This window comes from Toxorhynchites rutilus, chromosome 2 (assembly GCF_029784135.1).
Source record: "Toxorhynchites rutilus septentrionalis strain SRP chromosome 2, ASM2978413v1, whole genome shotgun sequence".
NCBI lineage: Eukaryota > Metazoa > Arthropoda > Insecta > Diptera > Culicidae > Toxorhynchites > Toxorhynchites rutilus.
In genome coordinates, this window is record NC_073745.1 from 123260821 (window position 1) to 123275053 (window position 14233).

Below are 14233 nucleotides of genomic sequence, written 5' to 3' on the forward strand. Positions count from 1 at the left end.
GCGAAACCCACTGCACAGACAAGTGCAAAGCAATAAATGATACAAGAAAAATTACGTCATCATTCGGTCACCATTTGCGGAGAGCGACGAATGGAAAAAAGAGAGCGGTGTTGCTAGTAAAACTATGCGGTCTATGTGAATATACATATTTCAAGGGATAGCGGCGTTAAAAATCGAAAATATGATCTGTCTACCCTTCCCTTAGCCTCTATCGAGCTAAATAATCATATAGTTTGCACTCTCTGAGACTCTAAAATCAGTATCTGCTACATTAGCGGAATATGAATCATTCGCTTTGCGTAGTCCGTACGATCCTGCTGTTCCATGATGCATGGAGTGGTCGATATGCATATGTTAGAGGCAAAGAAGAAAATAAACTTTCTGCACCGAAAGCGTATATGATGGTTTTGCTTGCGTGTCGGTGTATCATGAAGTGCGAACCGATGCAGAGTTGTATAGTTCTCTTTTGTGTCGTGATTTGCAGCGCTCAACAACAAAAAGATGCCGCTGGGGGAAATGATTTGTGTATGATCATATTTGAACGAACGAAAGCGATTTTTTCAGTGAATGGATCATTTGGCAAACACTGCGAATATGTAATTAGTTTCTGTATATCCCTTCCAACGTTATTTGTTGTCAAACTTAATTTTATACTTTAAAAGTTATATTCAAATTGATTGGTATACCTGATATGTGAACTTCCTGGCTACTAATACAATCAAAGTTTGACACAAACAAAACCCGTGAATCTTCGAATCTTCTATCTTCCATCGCGGCATTCACTACCTAATCCGCGATGACAATATTATACTTATGACAGACATACAGCTGTACTTGCGTTGTACCGACCTGTTTCACCGTTGTACTTGGCTACAGTTGTACTGTGCGCTGCGTCATATACGGTTAGTGATGGGTAGCATGAAAAAACCGAATCAAAACACTTAGTAAACATTTTTTTCACAAACATTAGACGCATCTTCGTATGGTATTTTATCACAGTTTGTAAAAAAAACCATTTCTCTATCATATAGGATACACGCTTGATACGAAAAAAAATAATTTTCATTCATTATTTTTAAATTATATTTTCTATTACGAGAGCGTTTATCATTTTTGCCATTATTATTTTCACCTCCCAAATTAAAAGACGAACCGTTAATGTCGTCAATTTGATTTCAAATCTATTAATCGAATCTCTAGTGAGATACATAATTTTGGATTATTGTATATATTCTATAACCTGGCATTTGAAGTTAAGTTTCCACTTATGGGTTTCACTAAACAATGAGTATAGTAATATCACAAAATGAAAGAGCTAGTAAAGTGATAGCGACCTTGGCACCTATTGATCAGATGCTGATCTACATGGGTCCCTGGAGTGATGTCTCAATTATCAGAAAAAAAAACATTTTAATGCGTCTATTCCCTAATTGAATAAATTCGAAACAATCGCGCCAGAAACAATCGTGAAAAATTGTGCGTTTGCTGTTGACAGACAAATATGTCCAAAGTAATTGATTAATTACTTTACAAATATTTCGTACAGAGTGAAAAGTTGAATAGCATGGAATTAGTGGCGAATGGCGAAAAACTATATGGCGAAGACTATTCTCTATGGGATCTTCATCAGCTCATTACGTAGCTGAGTTCGCAAATAGAAAGAGCATGTGTAACCGTAGATATCGAATTATAGGAGAAAACTTAAGGAACAAGTATTTTGCCGGAAACCAACGTTCGGGCAAAGCTCATGTATCTATGCATGAATATCCGAAGTACTCATATCCAGGTGATCAATCTGTTCATACAAATTATCGCTTGATAACAAAAAACTCCCGTTAATATTATAAGTCACTTGTAGACCATCATGTAGTTTCCTTACGAGAGTGCCATAATAAAATCTGTGTTTTTGTCTCAAAAAACTTTTTTTTCGCCAGAAAATCTTTATTGATTTCTGTATTGGATTTAGTCCAGTTTTATTATCGATGATTGGCATAAAACTGTTATGTTTGCAATGAATTCAAAAGAAGTATAATAATGTAACAATTTTAAAACTGGATAACTGTCAACGCATGAAATAAGGGCATAAAGTAGGCCGCGATTAGGATAAGGACAGGTTCTTATAGGATTTTCTTTCTCAATAGATTCATCATGTATGTTATTATTATTTTTTTTTGTTTGAACTTTCGTCGTCCAACCGTTTGACAATTGATTGCAGAAGATTCATTGTAGTCGCACAGCGCTAACAATTGTAGTGCATTTGGCTAATGCACCGTCAGATGTTAAATTTACGAAGAATCGCAACTTGATTTGCAATTTGAAGTTGACCTGTGATCCGCGTTATGCAACTCAATATTTCCAATTCGTTCATTTGAAAGGAACAATCGCACTACCCAGCAAACATTAAATCGCATAACAAGCGTATATATAATATCATATTCCCTAAAATTTGGATGGCATATAATGCGCCTAACTGGCATATGCATGCAAAAGTGGAGGCCATATACATACATGGCGAATGCTTACCGAATTTGTTTGGATGAATAAGCAACTTTGACCGGCTATAATAGCGATTATGTTGAAATTGAATTGCGATCTAATATGAATATATTCATAAATTTTCAAAGTAGCAAATACGACTTTTGCCATACTCATATACGATTTATTACAGACATAGAAAAAAACAAATGGCGCAAAATATTTTCGTGAAATGTTTATTATAGCCTCACGAACCGCCATTTTTATATATGAGTATTTATGTTTGTAGAAATAATAATTGTTTGATTGACTTGTGTTGGGAGTGGAATATGAATGTTTAAAATGGCACAGATTGATGTTTGGCGTAATATATATACGCATATGACGCGGATTAAATATATTTTACGACAATGTACATAATAAAATTGTTGTTTATTATACCGAATTGTGACTTAATTTGATAATGGTATGTAAAATCGAGATTTTACATTTTATGCGATTTAAAATATACACGATACATACATTAATTGATATTATATGCAATTCTGTTTTATTCGGATTTCTTGTAAGACTTGGCACGTGCAAAATTATACGATTTAATGTTTGCTGGGTAGGTTGGTGGATTTAAACAAAATTACATCCCTTTTTCTACGTTTAGTAGGATTCGACCTATCACTCACGATTTACTCGAAGTTAGTCGGGAAATTTTTAAAGGAACTGGTGGAGTGAGGTGTATGGAAACGGGATGTCGTTATCTCAAGTTTCTACAGCACGATGAATTTTTAGGAGTGTTTCCAACCATTTTACTAGATTATGTATTTCGCACACTTTTCTAATTTCAGATTTTCAAAGATTTTCCTATTCGAACTTATTTTACACATTGTGTTGTGTTTGTTGATATGTCCAACTACAAGCCACAATTGCCTCTAAGACCGAGACCATATTAACACGATGCGAAGCGATTAATTGGAGCTCATCGTCTACCATAACATACTGATCGCTTTAGATCACGCGATTTTTCATTCTACATGTAAACAGCCCAGCATAATGATGCCAGATGTGATAACATGTCTTAATTTTATGTGATAACATTTTTTAATTTTGAATTGTAATGAAATATTTAATTTCATAAAACATTTATAAGTATTGGATATTTTTCTCAAAAAAAATCAACCGAACATTTAAATTGAAAAATATAGGAAATGAAACATTTTCCTCGGTGGAATTTGGTTACTTTTTCTCCAATGTCTTATATTAATTTTTTATTCACTTAATCAACGGCAATTTTCATTTCCATGTGCATGTATTTTCATGAAAGCTTTATGATAAGTGACGGTTAATGATAATGAAGATCCTTTTTTCGTAAATATGGTAAATGAAAATCCCATAGCGTAATATCGTGCTTTTTAGGATTCGTTGTATTAAATATAAAAACATCAAGAATGGTGTTCACCACATGCATTGTGTAAATTAGAGTAAAGTTATATGATTTATCGAACAAAACGATAATATTTAAATTATAACACAATTTTCATTATCTTTCGATTGTGAATATATTCGTTAAAATCATCTGGGAACCATCACTTGCGTTCGCACGCAGCAAAACACGCCACGAACAGTTTTGCCGCATTGCAATCTGCATCGCGTTAACTTTGGCATGTCTGGGCGGTTTGTATTCGATTTCCACATTCGAAAGAGCTTTCTTGCAAAGGAGCCCGCGTCTTCGGCCTAATGCGACACTGAATGGTGCCTCGCTATGTCCAATTAGAGGTGAATTACTGTATATGCTAGTTATCTTGTCTTGTCTCCAAGAGCTCCAAATCAAAATGATAAACTATAGATGTTTCGTTCTTGACACTTTCAGGACAATACGTGAGACGAGTAGCGAGACGTAGCTTTCTGAATTATTTACTTTTTGTTTGGTTGTGTGGTTATGGTTTCATATCAACTCGCTGAGGAAAACAACTGAAGGAAGAAATAAACAATTATATATTCGTGAAAAATAGTGTACTATAGCTGCAATAAGGTATTTATATTATATATTATAACCGCTCCATATAATGTAATTAAACATACACATACTCTTTACAGATACACAGGTCGAAGGTTGTGCATGCCACTGATCATTCAACAAAAGTCAAAGGTTGTACCGCTCATGGCAACTCTACACGAGCTGAAGATTGTACCGCCCAGTGACCATTCTACCCTGGATTCCTCGAGTCATGAGAGACGCACCATGATTGATATGAGGTACAGACTAGGGGGGCGTCGCTGATCAATGGTCAGTTTACACTCCAATAGGAAGTATCCCGTGTCGGCCACACATACATAGTACTGGAGACTGCAACATCCCAATTATGAGATCTTTGTAATACTAACCTCGAGTAATCGGTTACATATTACTAACATAGTTGTAAAACAAAAATTGTCAAAATATTGGACTCCCGGCCCCGTCAGGCTAACGCCACATGTGCCTTAATAAAATATATATTTTGGGAAAAAAAATTATATATTATTCAATATTTTTGGGGGACAGTGAGGATTTGATGAGCTTGTGAGTGTGATAAAAGTGCTATAAGTCTAAGAAATCTGTTGTCCAACTCCTCCACAGATAATCGTTCATCTCGAGGTTCTCTATCATGCCAAAATTATATTGTGAATATTTTATTTACTTCAGATGCCATATTATTGTGCAGTAAAAGGATGTGGAAACAAGGTTCTCATAACGAAAAATAACCCGGACATTGTTTACCACACTTTTCTCCGAGATGGAGATAGACTTCATAAATGGTACTTTTCTGTGGCCAATCGAAGGATTGGAAACCTCAGAAAAATCAAGGTATATGCTCACGTCATTTCCATAGCAGCAGCTACGATGACCGACATCAAATGCGCCATGATCTTAATGGTACGAGGAAATATAGGATGATGAATTCCAAAGTTAAATCTTTTTTCTGCCTTATATGTATCAGCCATTCCATGTCGAATCGATATAGTGGTTCTCCGATTTTCGTGGAAAGTGGTAGATTTGTTCTTTATTGTAAAATATTAGACCCGTCTTTTCTTGTTTTTTTTATTAGGGCTGTGTGGTATACGTTGCAAATCGTGAATATTGTCACCGGACTAAGAGCATTGTAGTGATGTAGAACGTTGAACTTTTGACTAGTCTGAAATCGATCCACCGCCGCAACAATAAGAAATTGCTCACCGTGCAATTTTTCGAAATGACTGGTATACTCATCGGCAGTGCGGAAATACTCTCGGCATACAAAGCAGCAGCGCAAAGAGGGGTCCAAATTATGTTTCAGCATACGTTCCACCGTAGCCACATAACGAATTTCTGATAGAATTCGATTCGCCACTACCATCTCTTTAATTTCCTTCAAAACTTTGTCGTTTTGTAAAATTGCATCCAGCATACGCAGGAATTTGTTTTACTTTTTGGAAGTCAACTCTGAAAAATCAACAAATATAATCATTCTTTAGCGGAATAAATATATCAAACCGACCTACCAGCGTGATTGGTCTGTTCGTGCTGCTCCAGTAGGTTTCGCAACCGCTCCATGTTGAATTTAAAATGATTTGGTCGATTACCATTGGCATGCTGTTGGATTGGCTCATTACGTGTTATCAAATCGTGGTTCATCAGCACCCAGCTCAACTCGTCCATTTTGACACAAGTGTTGCGGCGCAGTTTTATCTCTTCGAAAAGTTTCTCGCGTAGTTTCCGTTTGATGATGCCTCCGTCCTTGAACAGATTGTGCCGATAAATTCGTACCACGTACGATTCTATTTCATGCTTTTGCCCTAGTGATAAAACAAAAAAAAATTAACACTCTCTTTTAAATGCTCAATAAAACCACATACGATTAAAACGCTGCTTGCTTGGAAAGAAAAGCATTGATTGCGCGGCTAGAAGGTAAAATATACTCAAAACATCCTTCTGCACTGTTTTTAATTCGACCGCTGAGTGTAGATATCTGAAAATGTAGAAGCAATTATGAGAAATTGTTATACGAAAAAATCCACAAAATTACCTGCCTACAGTAAGGCGTGAGCAGCTATTTTGCCAACGAATGCATTTGACACCAAAAGATATGATTTGTTTTGTAAACAAAATTGTTTTTTCACGAGCAATGGCCGAACAGCAATTTTGACATTGCGGACCACCTATAGTATAACACCTTGCTCCAAATCAATTCAGCGTTCAGCATCTTGACCAAGATACCAAGATAGATAAATACTATATGTTACCTTTCAATACAATATTATTGGTTAGGTTCACAAAATATCGCGACATACACGCTGATTTCAAATGATTCAACTTTTCACACAAGCCATTTTGTATGTATGACATTTTTATGACAAATCCATTAGAATAATCACAACCAAGGCGCCTCTATATATACCAGGTGAAACAATCATATGAAATGCACTTTCAGCCATATTGGAATTGCTGTCGGTATTGTTTACAAACAGCATCAGAACGCTGCCGGCGGCCCTCTACAAACTGCTGCGACGCTTATTCGAACGATGCCTACTTTGTTCGGCTTTCGCGAATTTATGTGAAAAAGACGGAATGATTTTGTAGAATTTCATTCTCATCCAGTTCATCCACTACTCTCGCATGTGAAAATGCAAAAATGGCGTATCCTAGCAATAACAAAACAAACAACCCCCGCTCCACAAACCGTAATCCCCTTCTCTTTGAAGTGATGATGTTGCTTCACCTGTTACACATTTATACAAGCGCCTTGATCACAACCAAGGCGCTTATATCAATGTATAACAGGTGAAGCAACATCATCACTTCAATAAGAAGGGTATTACGGTTTGTGGAGCGGGGGTTGTTTGTTTTGTTATTGCTAGATACGCCATTTTTGCATTTTCACATGCGAGAGTAGTGGATATGAGAATGAAATTCTACAAAATCATCTCTCATCTCATCTTTTTCATATAAATTCGCGAAACCCGAACATAGTAGGCATCGTTCGAATAAGCGTTGTAGCAGTTTGTAGAGAGCCGCCGGCAGCGTTCTGATGCTGTTTGTAAACAATACCGACAGCATTTCCAATATGGCTGAAAGTGCATTTCATATGATTGTTTCACCTGGTACATATAGAGGCACCTTGATCACAACAAAGCGATATATCCTTGAGCATCCCTACGACGAGAATGAAGCTGACAGCTGCATCGGCTGTTATATGGGAGGTTTACATTGCAAGCTGATACGTCGTTAATATAATTTAACGCTCTTGCTTTGAAATATTGTTAAGCACTCTGTGTCAATCAAATACTGATTATATACAAAACAACTTGCCAGACGGAATGATGTGAAGGAAATTATCTGGCATATAAGTCCGAAGAATGATTCATCCTGAATTTTTTGTGAGATCGGTTTAAGGAAATCCCCGGTGAAAAAAAGGGAAAATCCCCAAAAGAAAATATAAAATACTCGAGAGTTCCGCAAGTTTAACTGATTTATAGTTGTCTCAGGGTGAATTTTATCTGTGTCGATGTTATTTGAGTGATTGTAAAGGATCAGCTTCGCAACGACCAAAATGCTGAAAACAAAATCGCAACAACAAAAAAATATCCTTAACACAATAATCAGTGCACTGCCAGACAATCGTCCCATAACTTCACTGCAGCTCGTCGAGGATTACGAGAAATGCCCAAATAACTTCCAACCCATCAACAAAACCTATGACCAGGACCAAGATGCCGATCTCTGGCGCGAGAACATTTTGTTTGGCAGAAGAAGCTCTAGATATTTGTGCTTGTCGAAAACTGAAGGGCTTCCTGATTATATTCTGGAAACGCTCAAAGTAATCGGCGATAAGGAAGCTCTACCGGAGGGATTCTCTCAGCTGACTCGTACAGCCGATAGTGAGCAAAAGGCGTGGCGAAAGAAGCAAATCGTCTATCGGCTCGCAAAGAAGGGAGTAGCCAAACAGGCAATCACCGATATTATTCTTTGTTCAAGATTGAGGCAAGCGCCTGAAGGATTTTCTTTGGCTGGGTGAGTAAAAGTATTAACTGGTTGAGAACGTGAAAAAATGGGTTTTGTAGTTATCCTTTGTTCTAATTTATTGTTTTAAACTCCAATTTTAGTGAAGTGAATGGAATTCTAATATGCTACAAGACAACATTAATGGCACACCGTGCGCCACCCAGCGTTCCGTCTAGACAAAGTATATCCGATCTAGAAAAAACTATTGAAGATTTGAAGATACAAGCCGGACAAGATAAGCCACACTCGGTAAGTTGAATGGCCCATTATATCGTGAGCTATACAAATGTTTTCTGTTAATAAGTTTTTTCAATTGGCAATAGACCCCAGATAATTTGTTCAATTATATCACTTCTTACAGATGCCACTTGAACCTCTAGACCATGATTACGAACAGTTACTGCCATCATATCAAATATCACCGAAACGGCCAGCTCCTATGCCTCCAGCTTATTCAATGGGAACTTTAAATGTTCATACTGGAATGGAAGGAGTCCCATTCATACTGAATCCTGCTTTGTCCAGTAACTCATTTGAAGTATGCTGTGTTTTATTGTAAGAAAAAATAACATTTTAATCACAATCGTTTGTTCCAGCTTCCTCAATTTTATGTCGCGACTGGAAAAGATCTTACGTATGATTTCCAACTCGAACGTCAGATATTGTGTACAACCAAGACAACGAATGCTCAAAACAAGAATCCATTCTTCCATTAATACGAATCTCTTTTCGTATGTCTGCCAAGGAATATGATGCTGGAATTAGTTACAACCCAAACCCTCAACGCCACCCTAATACGCTATTCATAATATGTTCAGGTGTGCATAATATGAACTTGCAATACCAATCACAACTAAATTCTATATAAGTTGCATTGGCAAAATTCCATTGGAAAAGTTAGTGCCACCATAGAGATAGAAGCACGGTCATTGAAGCTCTCCGGATGGATTTCGTGAGTTAGGAACTAGGATCCAAACATCTGATTTTAATGGCCTTGTCGTAAATAGTTACAAATTTTCGATTGAAGTTGAAACAAGACGTTATCGTAAGCCAAAAGTTATGAGAAAAATAGCCTTCCCCTTGTACCACATAATTATCAGTTAATATTCATCTACAACAGTTGATCCCGCATTTTTTGCATTGTTAGGAACAGTATTTTAAGGTCGAATTCGAATAGAAATATTACCAATGGTAAGAGTATTTGAAGAAAGTGAGATTTATTGGCACTGAGTAGAATTAATAACTACAACAGAATCTTTTATTGGAATTTATTGTATGAAAATAAAGTTTGTGTTCATATTAGATGACAATCATTGTCTTCTATTTGGAAGGAATTATTGATTCGACAAACCTTGATTTAAAATAAGACTGACTGACGTACAATACAACACACAAACAGTTTGAAACGAAAAATCAAATTCGATCTTCACGCGTACATTTCAACAAAACACTTGCTTTCCTCTCGTCTAGAACCCAAGTCATCAAGTCAAATCTGTACCCTGACAAAACTGCTGGGTGTATAAAAGAGTACTGTGACACGAGTGATTAAAAAGTACAAGACTGCCCGCAAAGTGCGAACCAAGCGTTAGAGTGGAATCATTCTGAAAGGCAAGGCTGATCCCAAAATCTCTGACTATGATTCAACGAATTCATCGCTGTTCTGTGATCTTAATTTGGTTTACATTATAACATAATACTACATTTCAACTGACGGCGCCAGTGGTTGTATGGTTAGCGTAACAGCCTCACAATCCGATCGGCCTGGGTTCAATCCCAGCTGGCGTCGTTGGGATTTTCTGAGGCGAAAAATCTCTGGTTACGTCTTCCTTCGGAGCGGAAGTAAAAGAAGTTGGCCCGGCTCATGAGTTGTTGAGTCTGATAGGTAGGAACAGGTGGAGTCGCCTCCCTGATGTCGGTGATTGGCACTAAAGTGGCGGAAATAGGCCGACGAAAAATAAGCGAAGATAAAAAAAAATACATTTCAACTGATCAACCTAGGGTTCTACATCTTTAAGTTGCAATGTCAAGTTCTGTAATGATTTTTATCATACATATTATCCGATTGTTTCATATTCCTATTGTAAAATCATGCCTAAACTTTTCTAGTGTTTTTGTTACCTTTTTTATTCCTAAATCTAACTTATAAGATACCCTCCCCAAATTATTTACATTGTCCCAACTTAAACTACTTATCTAACTGAAAATAAATATATCTACCCTAATCCAAAGCTGTTACCTTGAAAGGTAACGACTAGAAGGTCAGCAACTCTGTTCAAATTTCATACAATTGTTATTGATAAGTTCATCCAAGGTTTTAATCCCGGTCAGCTGATGTATCTCCGAATTTCGCGTTCTGGGAGGAGAGTTTAGAATCATACGAAGAATTTTGTTTTGTATGCCTTGAAGTTTTAATTTGTGTGTTGGAGCACAGCACTCCCAAACGGGCATCGCATATGCGATAACTGGAAATATTATTTGTTTGTATACTGCAAGTTTATTCGTTAGAGATAATCGAGAGTACCTATTGATCAGGGGATACAACGACCTGATTAAAATGTTGCATCTTGTGTCTGTTTTGTCAATGTGTGCTCTGAAGGTAAGCTTCCGAACGAAAGTTATGGCGGGTTTACATTAGGGAGATCTATAGCTATAGATGGATTTATTCACGTGAAAATAGGTGTAAACGGGTGAGAATAAATATGATACACTTATTCGAGGTATATATAACTTGAATAAATTCAGCATATGTAAACGCTTGTGAATTTCTCACTGGTGAGAAATCACTAAAGTTGGATGCAGTTCTACTTCAGGTGAATAAATTCACCGAAAATATGAATATATTCATTATAGAAGTTCACGCTAGTGTAAACGGTTGATGCGATTTCTATAAATCTCATCATATTTCTTCACATGAATATATCACTAGTCTAAACCCTCTGTAAAAGTTGCCCAATACGCAAACTCGGTTGAGCGAAGGAATCAACCTTTCTGAGTCTGGATTGGCAATTTACAAAGTTGAAGTAGAAGAAAAGCGTCACGAGAAATAACCTATTCCTGGAATAAACTGAATTGTCTGCCTTCGCACTAATTCCCTACGGAACGAGCCACGAACGGAAGCTAATCAGACTTATTCCTTTCAATAAATTGAACTGACTGCCTTCGCACTAATTCCGTACGGAACGAGCAACGAACGGGAGCTGATCAAAATATCGAACATCAACTAAGCGGGAGGATCAACGAGTACAAGATCTTCACGAACTCCGAGCGCAAATTATACAACTATTGCTGCGAACGTTGGAAGACTTGAATCTGAAGAACTCTCGTCAGTCGATTCAATGGAGGTGGTTTCGGACTACTTAATCGTAAGACACGATTCCAAAGACTACTTGCTTTATTCAGAGAACCTTGGGTTTTTATACAATTTTAGTTTATCCTAAATCTACCCTAAATTTAAGTCTAACGTGCGAAAGAAAGAGAAGACTATAAACGTCCTTGCTTCTTTTCATACAAGTCCTTTACCTATCGCTATCTGTATTTCAAAACATACGATATCCATAACTGCATTCTAAGAGCAACGGAGCCTAACGCGATAAGAAATGTGTGCGATTGTTTTCGGTTCCTTTCCTTTCTACTAGGTTTTATTGCACCAGGTTTTATTGCACCCGCTCCCGATAGGATTGTTATTTTAGGATCTTACACACGGTTCGCTCTTATCGTATAGTGTTTTTCTTCTGTCCTTCTTTCGATCGTTTACGATATTGAAATTAAATTGCTAAATTCTTTCGATTTCTTACATTTCCCCTTCCGTAAATCTACCTGCTCGAATTTACACTTCAAAGAATTAGCAATTGTATAAGTATTCAGTTGTTTTTTTTTTTTATAAATTTTTGTTAGCTATTATCTAATTCACTTTTAATTATTTTAATTCACTAATTCACATTATTTATACTCTTGGTAAAATTCGTCCACAAATGGGTTGTGTTGTCGTATCTTCCATAGGTATTGCCGTCTCCCTAGTCGTAGCAATATTGATGTCATCAGATGGTTCAGTCTTCCTTGAATTGATTGATGTTTCACGTAAATGTCGTACTGCATTCCGGTGAGAAAGAAACGTTGTGAGTGAATCCCAGCAAGATGTCATCAATTGCCAGCCGAATCCATATATGTCGTATAGAATTCTGCCGTGCATGATTGTATCGACGATAAACTTTATCATCCTGCCCATCATATATAGACCAATCGCCGTTGATGTGATGTTTCCGAGCCATGTAGACCAAGACATAAGCCGCATCCAATACCTTGTTATTGCATCGTCGATTACATCTCCAGATACTAAGGCTCCGAAGTTGAATCCTTGATCATTGGGTCGTTGTCCAATCAGCACCTTGTGTATTACATTCGTTGCCACTCTACGATCTCCTTGTTCATAAATCATATCCCTCATCTTTTTAAGATTGTCTGCATCATAGACACCACTTTGCATTAGATTTGGAAGAGGTGTGTAGGACCATGTTGTAACTATGTCCGACACTAATTTCTCTGGTGGAGTTGTTTCACGTAATCGTCCATCAGTTGTATACCATTTTCCTCCGAACATGAATTTTGCTGGTATTAAAGGTGTGCAATCTATTTCAATCCCGCGGTTCTGGAGTATTCTTGTCACAGGTGCCAAAAACATCGACCTGTTGTTAAATTCAACTGGAATTTCTTGGAAGCATCGCGCTTCGGATCTTGGCGTAACAAATACTGGTTTGCATTCAATAACATGAAGCACTTCCCCAGCAACAACTGCTGTATATCCTGACCTCTTCATTATGCTCGATACAAACTCCGTTGGATTGATTCTTGCTAATGTCAATTTAGTTTCCAGTAGAGCCTTATCTAGTTTGCACATCTCTGTCATAACCGAATTGTATACGTCGTCTAATTTCTGACCAATGTAGTTTTCGACGAATGTTATTTTCGAATTGAAGTAAGTAAATAGATCATTATTTGAACCTGACGTAGGTTTTCTAACAAATGGCGATCTCATGTTGGATAACTCCAAAACTAATATTCTGGGATGGTCTGTTTTAAACCCAACGTGTCCACATATATATGTCCTTGCTGTAGTTTTTATCGAAAATAAATGTCGTTCCGATATTGTGCTGTACACTACAACCTCTCCAATGGTTTTCATTTGGTTATTCGTTGTTTTGTTGACAACTCCTTCAAAAATAACTTCAAACTCGCTTTCTTCACATCTACGGTTCATGTCGATGTCCCAAGTTAGATAGCCTTCTTCAGCGTCCAAACAACGTCCATGTGTGTATGTACACGTTAAACCTCCTTTCAACATTATCTGGCTACTTTCAATGTCTACAGAGGCGACATAATCTTGAAGTGTAATCGTATATTCATAATATACTAAGGCGTTTGTCCACGTGTATAACGGCGTTTTGTACACTCCTCCACTGCAGGAACTGCCAGTTATTGATCCTACCACCAATACTTGACCTCTATTTGTGCTGTTGAGATTCAATTCCTGAATAACAGTGTTATCGGCTAGTGTAACTGCTCCACTATAGTGAGCTTTTCGACATTCCTCGGATGAAAACTCCTTCACGATGTAGGCAAAGCCGTGTTGATAATCAGAAGTGTGGGAGTGCATACCACAGTGTCGAATCGACCTCTTGATGATGACTTTACATTGAAATACCTTTGTTTGAATTTTCGAATTTCTTTGTAACATTTGTATCCGAAGTT

General features: G+C 37.2%; 2 protein-coding genes across 2 annotated transcripts; one reads left to right on the forward strand and one right to left on the reverse strand.

Annotated features, from left to right (window-relative positions):
* Positions 1-5622: 5622 nt before the first annotated feature.
* On the reverse strand, positions 5623-6442 carry LOC129764802 (uncharacterized). The gene is made up of 3 exons (XM_055764290.1): positions 6343-6442; positions 5989-6282; positions 5623-5929 (listed from the first exon to the last, which is right to left on the reverse strand). Exons 1-3 carry the CDS (start codon positions 6374-6376, stop codon positions 5910-5912), a joined length of 348 nt encoding a protein of 115 aa, XP_055620265.1. The 5' UTR covers positions 6377-6442; the 3' UTR covers positions 5623-5909.
* A 1209-nt stretch (positions 6443-7651) lies between these two features.
* LOC129767335 (multivesicular body subunit 12A) lies at positions 7652-9798 on the forward strand. The gene is made up of 4 exons (XM_055768079.1): positions 7652-8497; positions 8590-8737; positions 8850-9026; positions 9085-9798. The coding sequence occupies exons 1-4, from the start codon at positions 8037-8039 to the stop codon at positions 9202-9204; spliced, it is 906 nt and encodes a 301-aa protein (XP_055624054.1). The 5' UTR covers positions 7652-8036; the 3' UTR covers positions 9205-9798.
* Positions 9799-14233: the final 4435 nt, after the last annotated feature.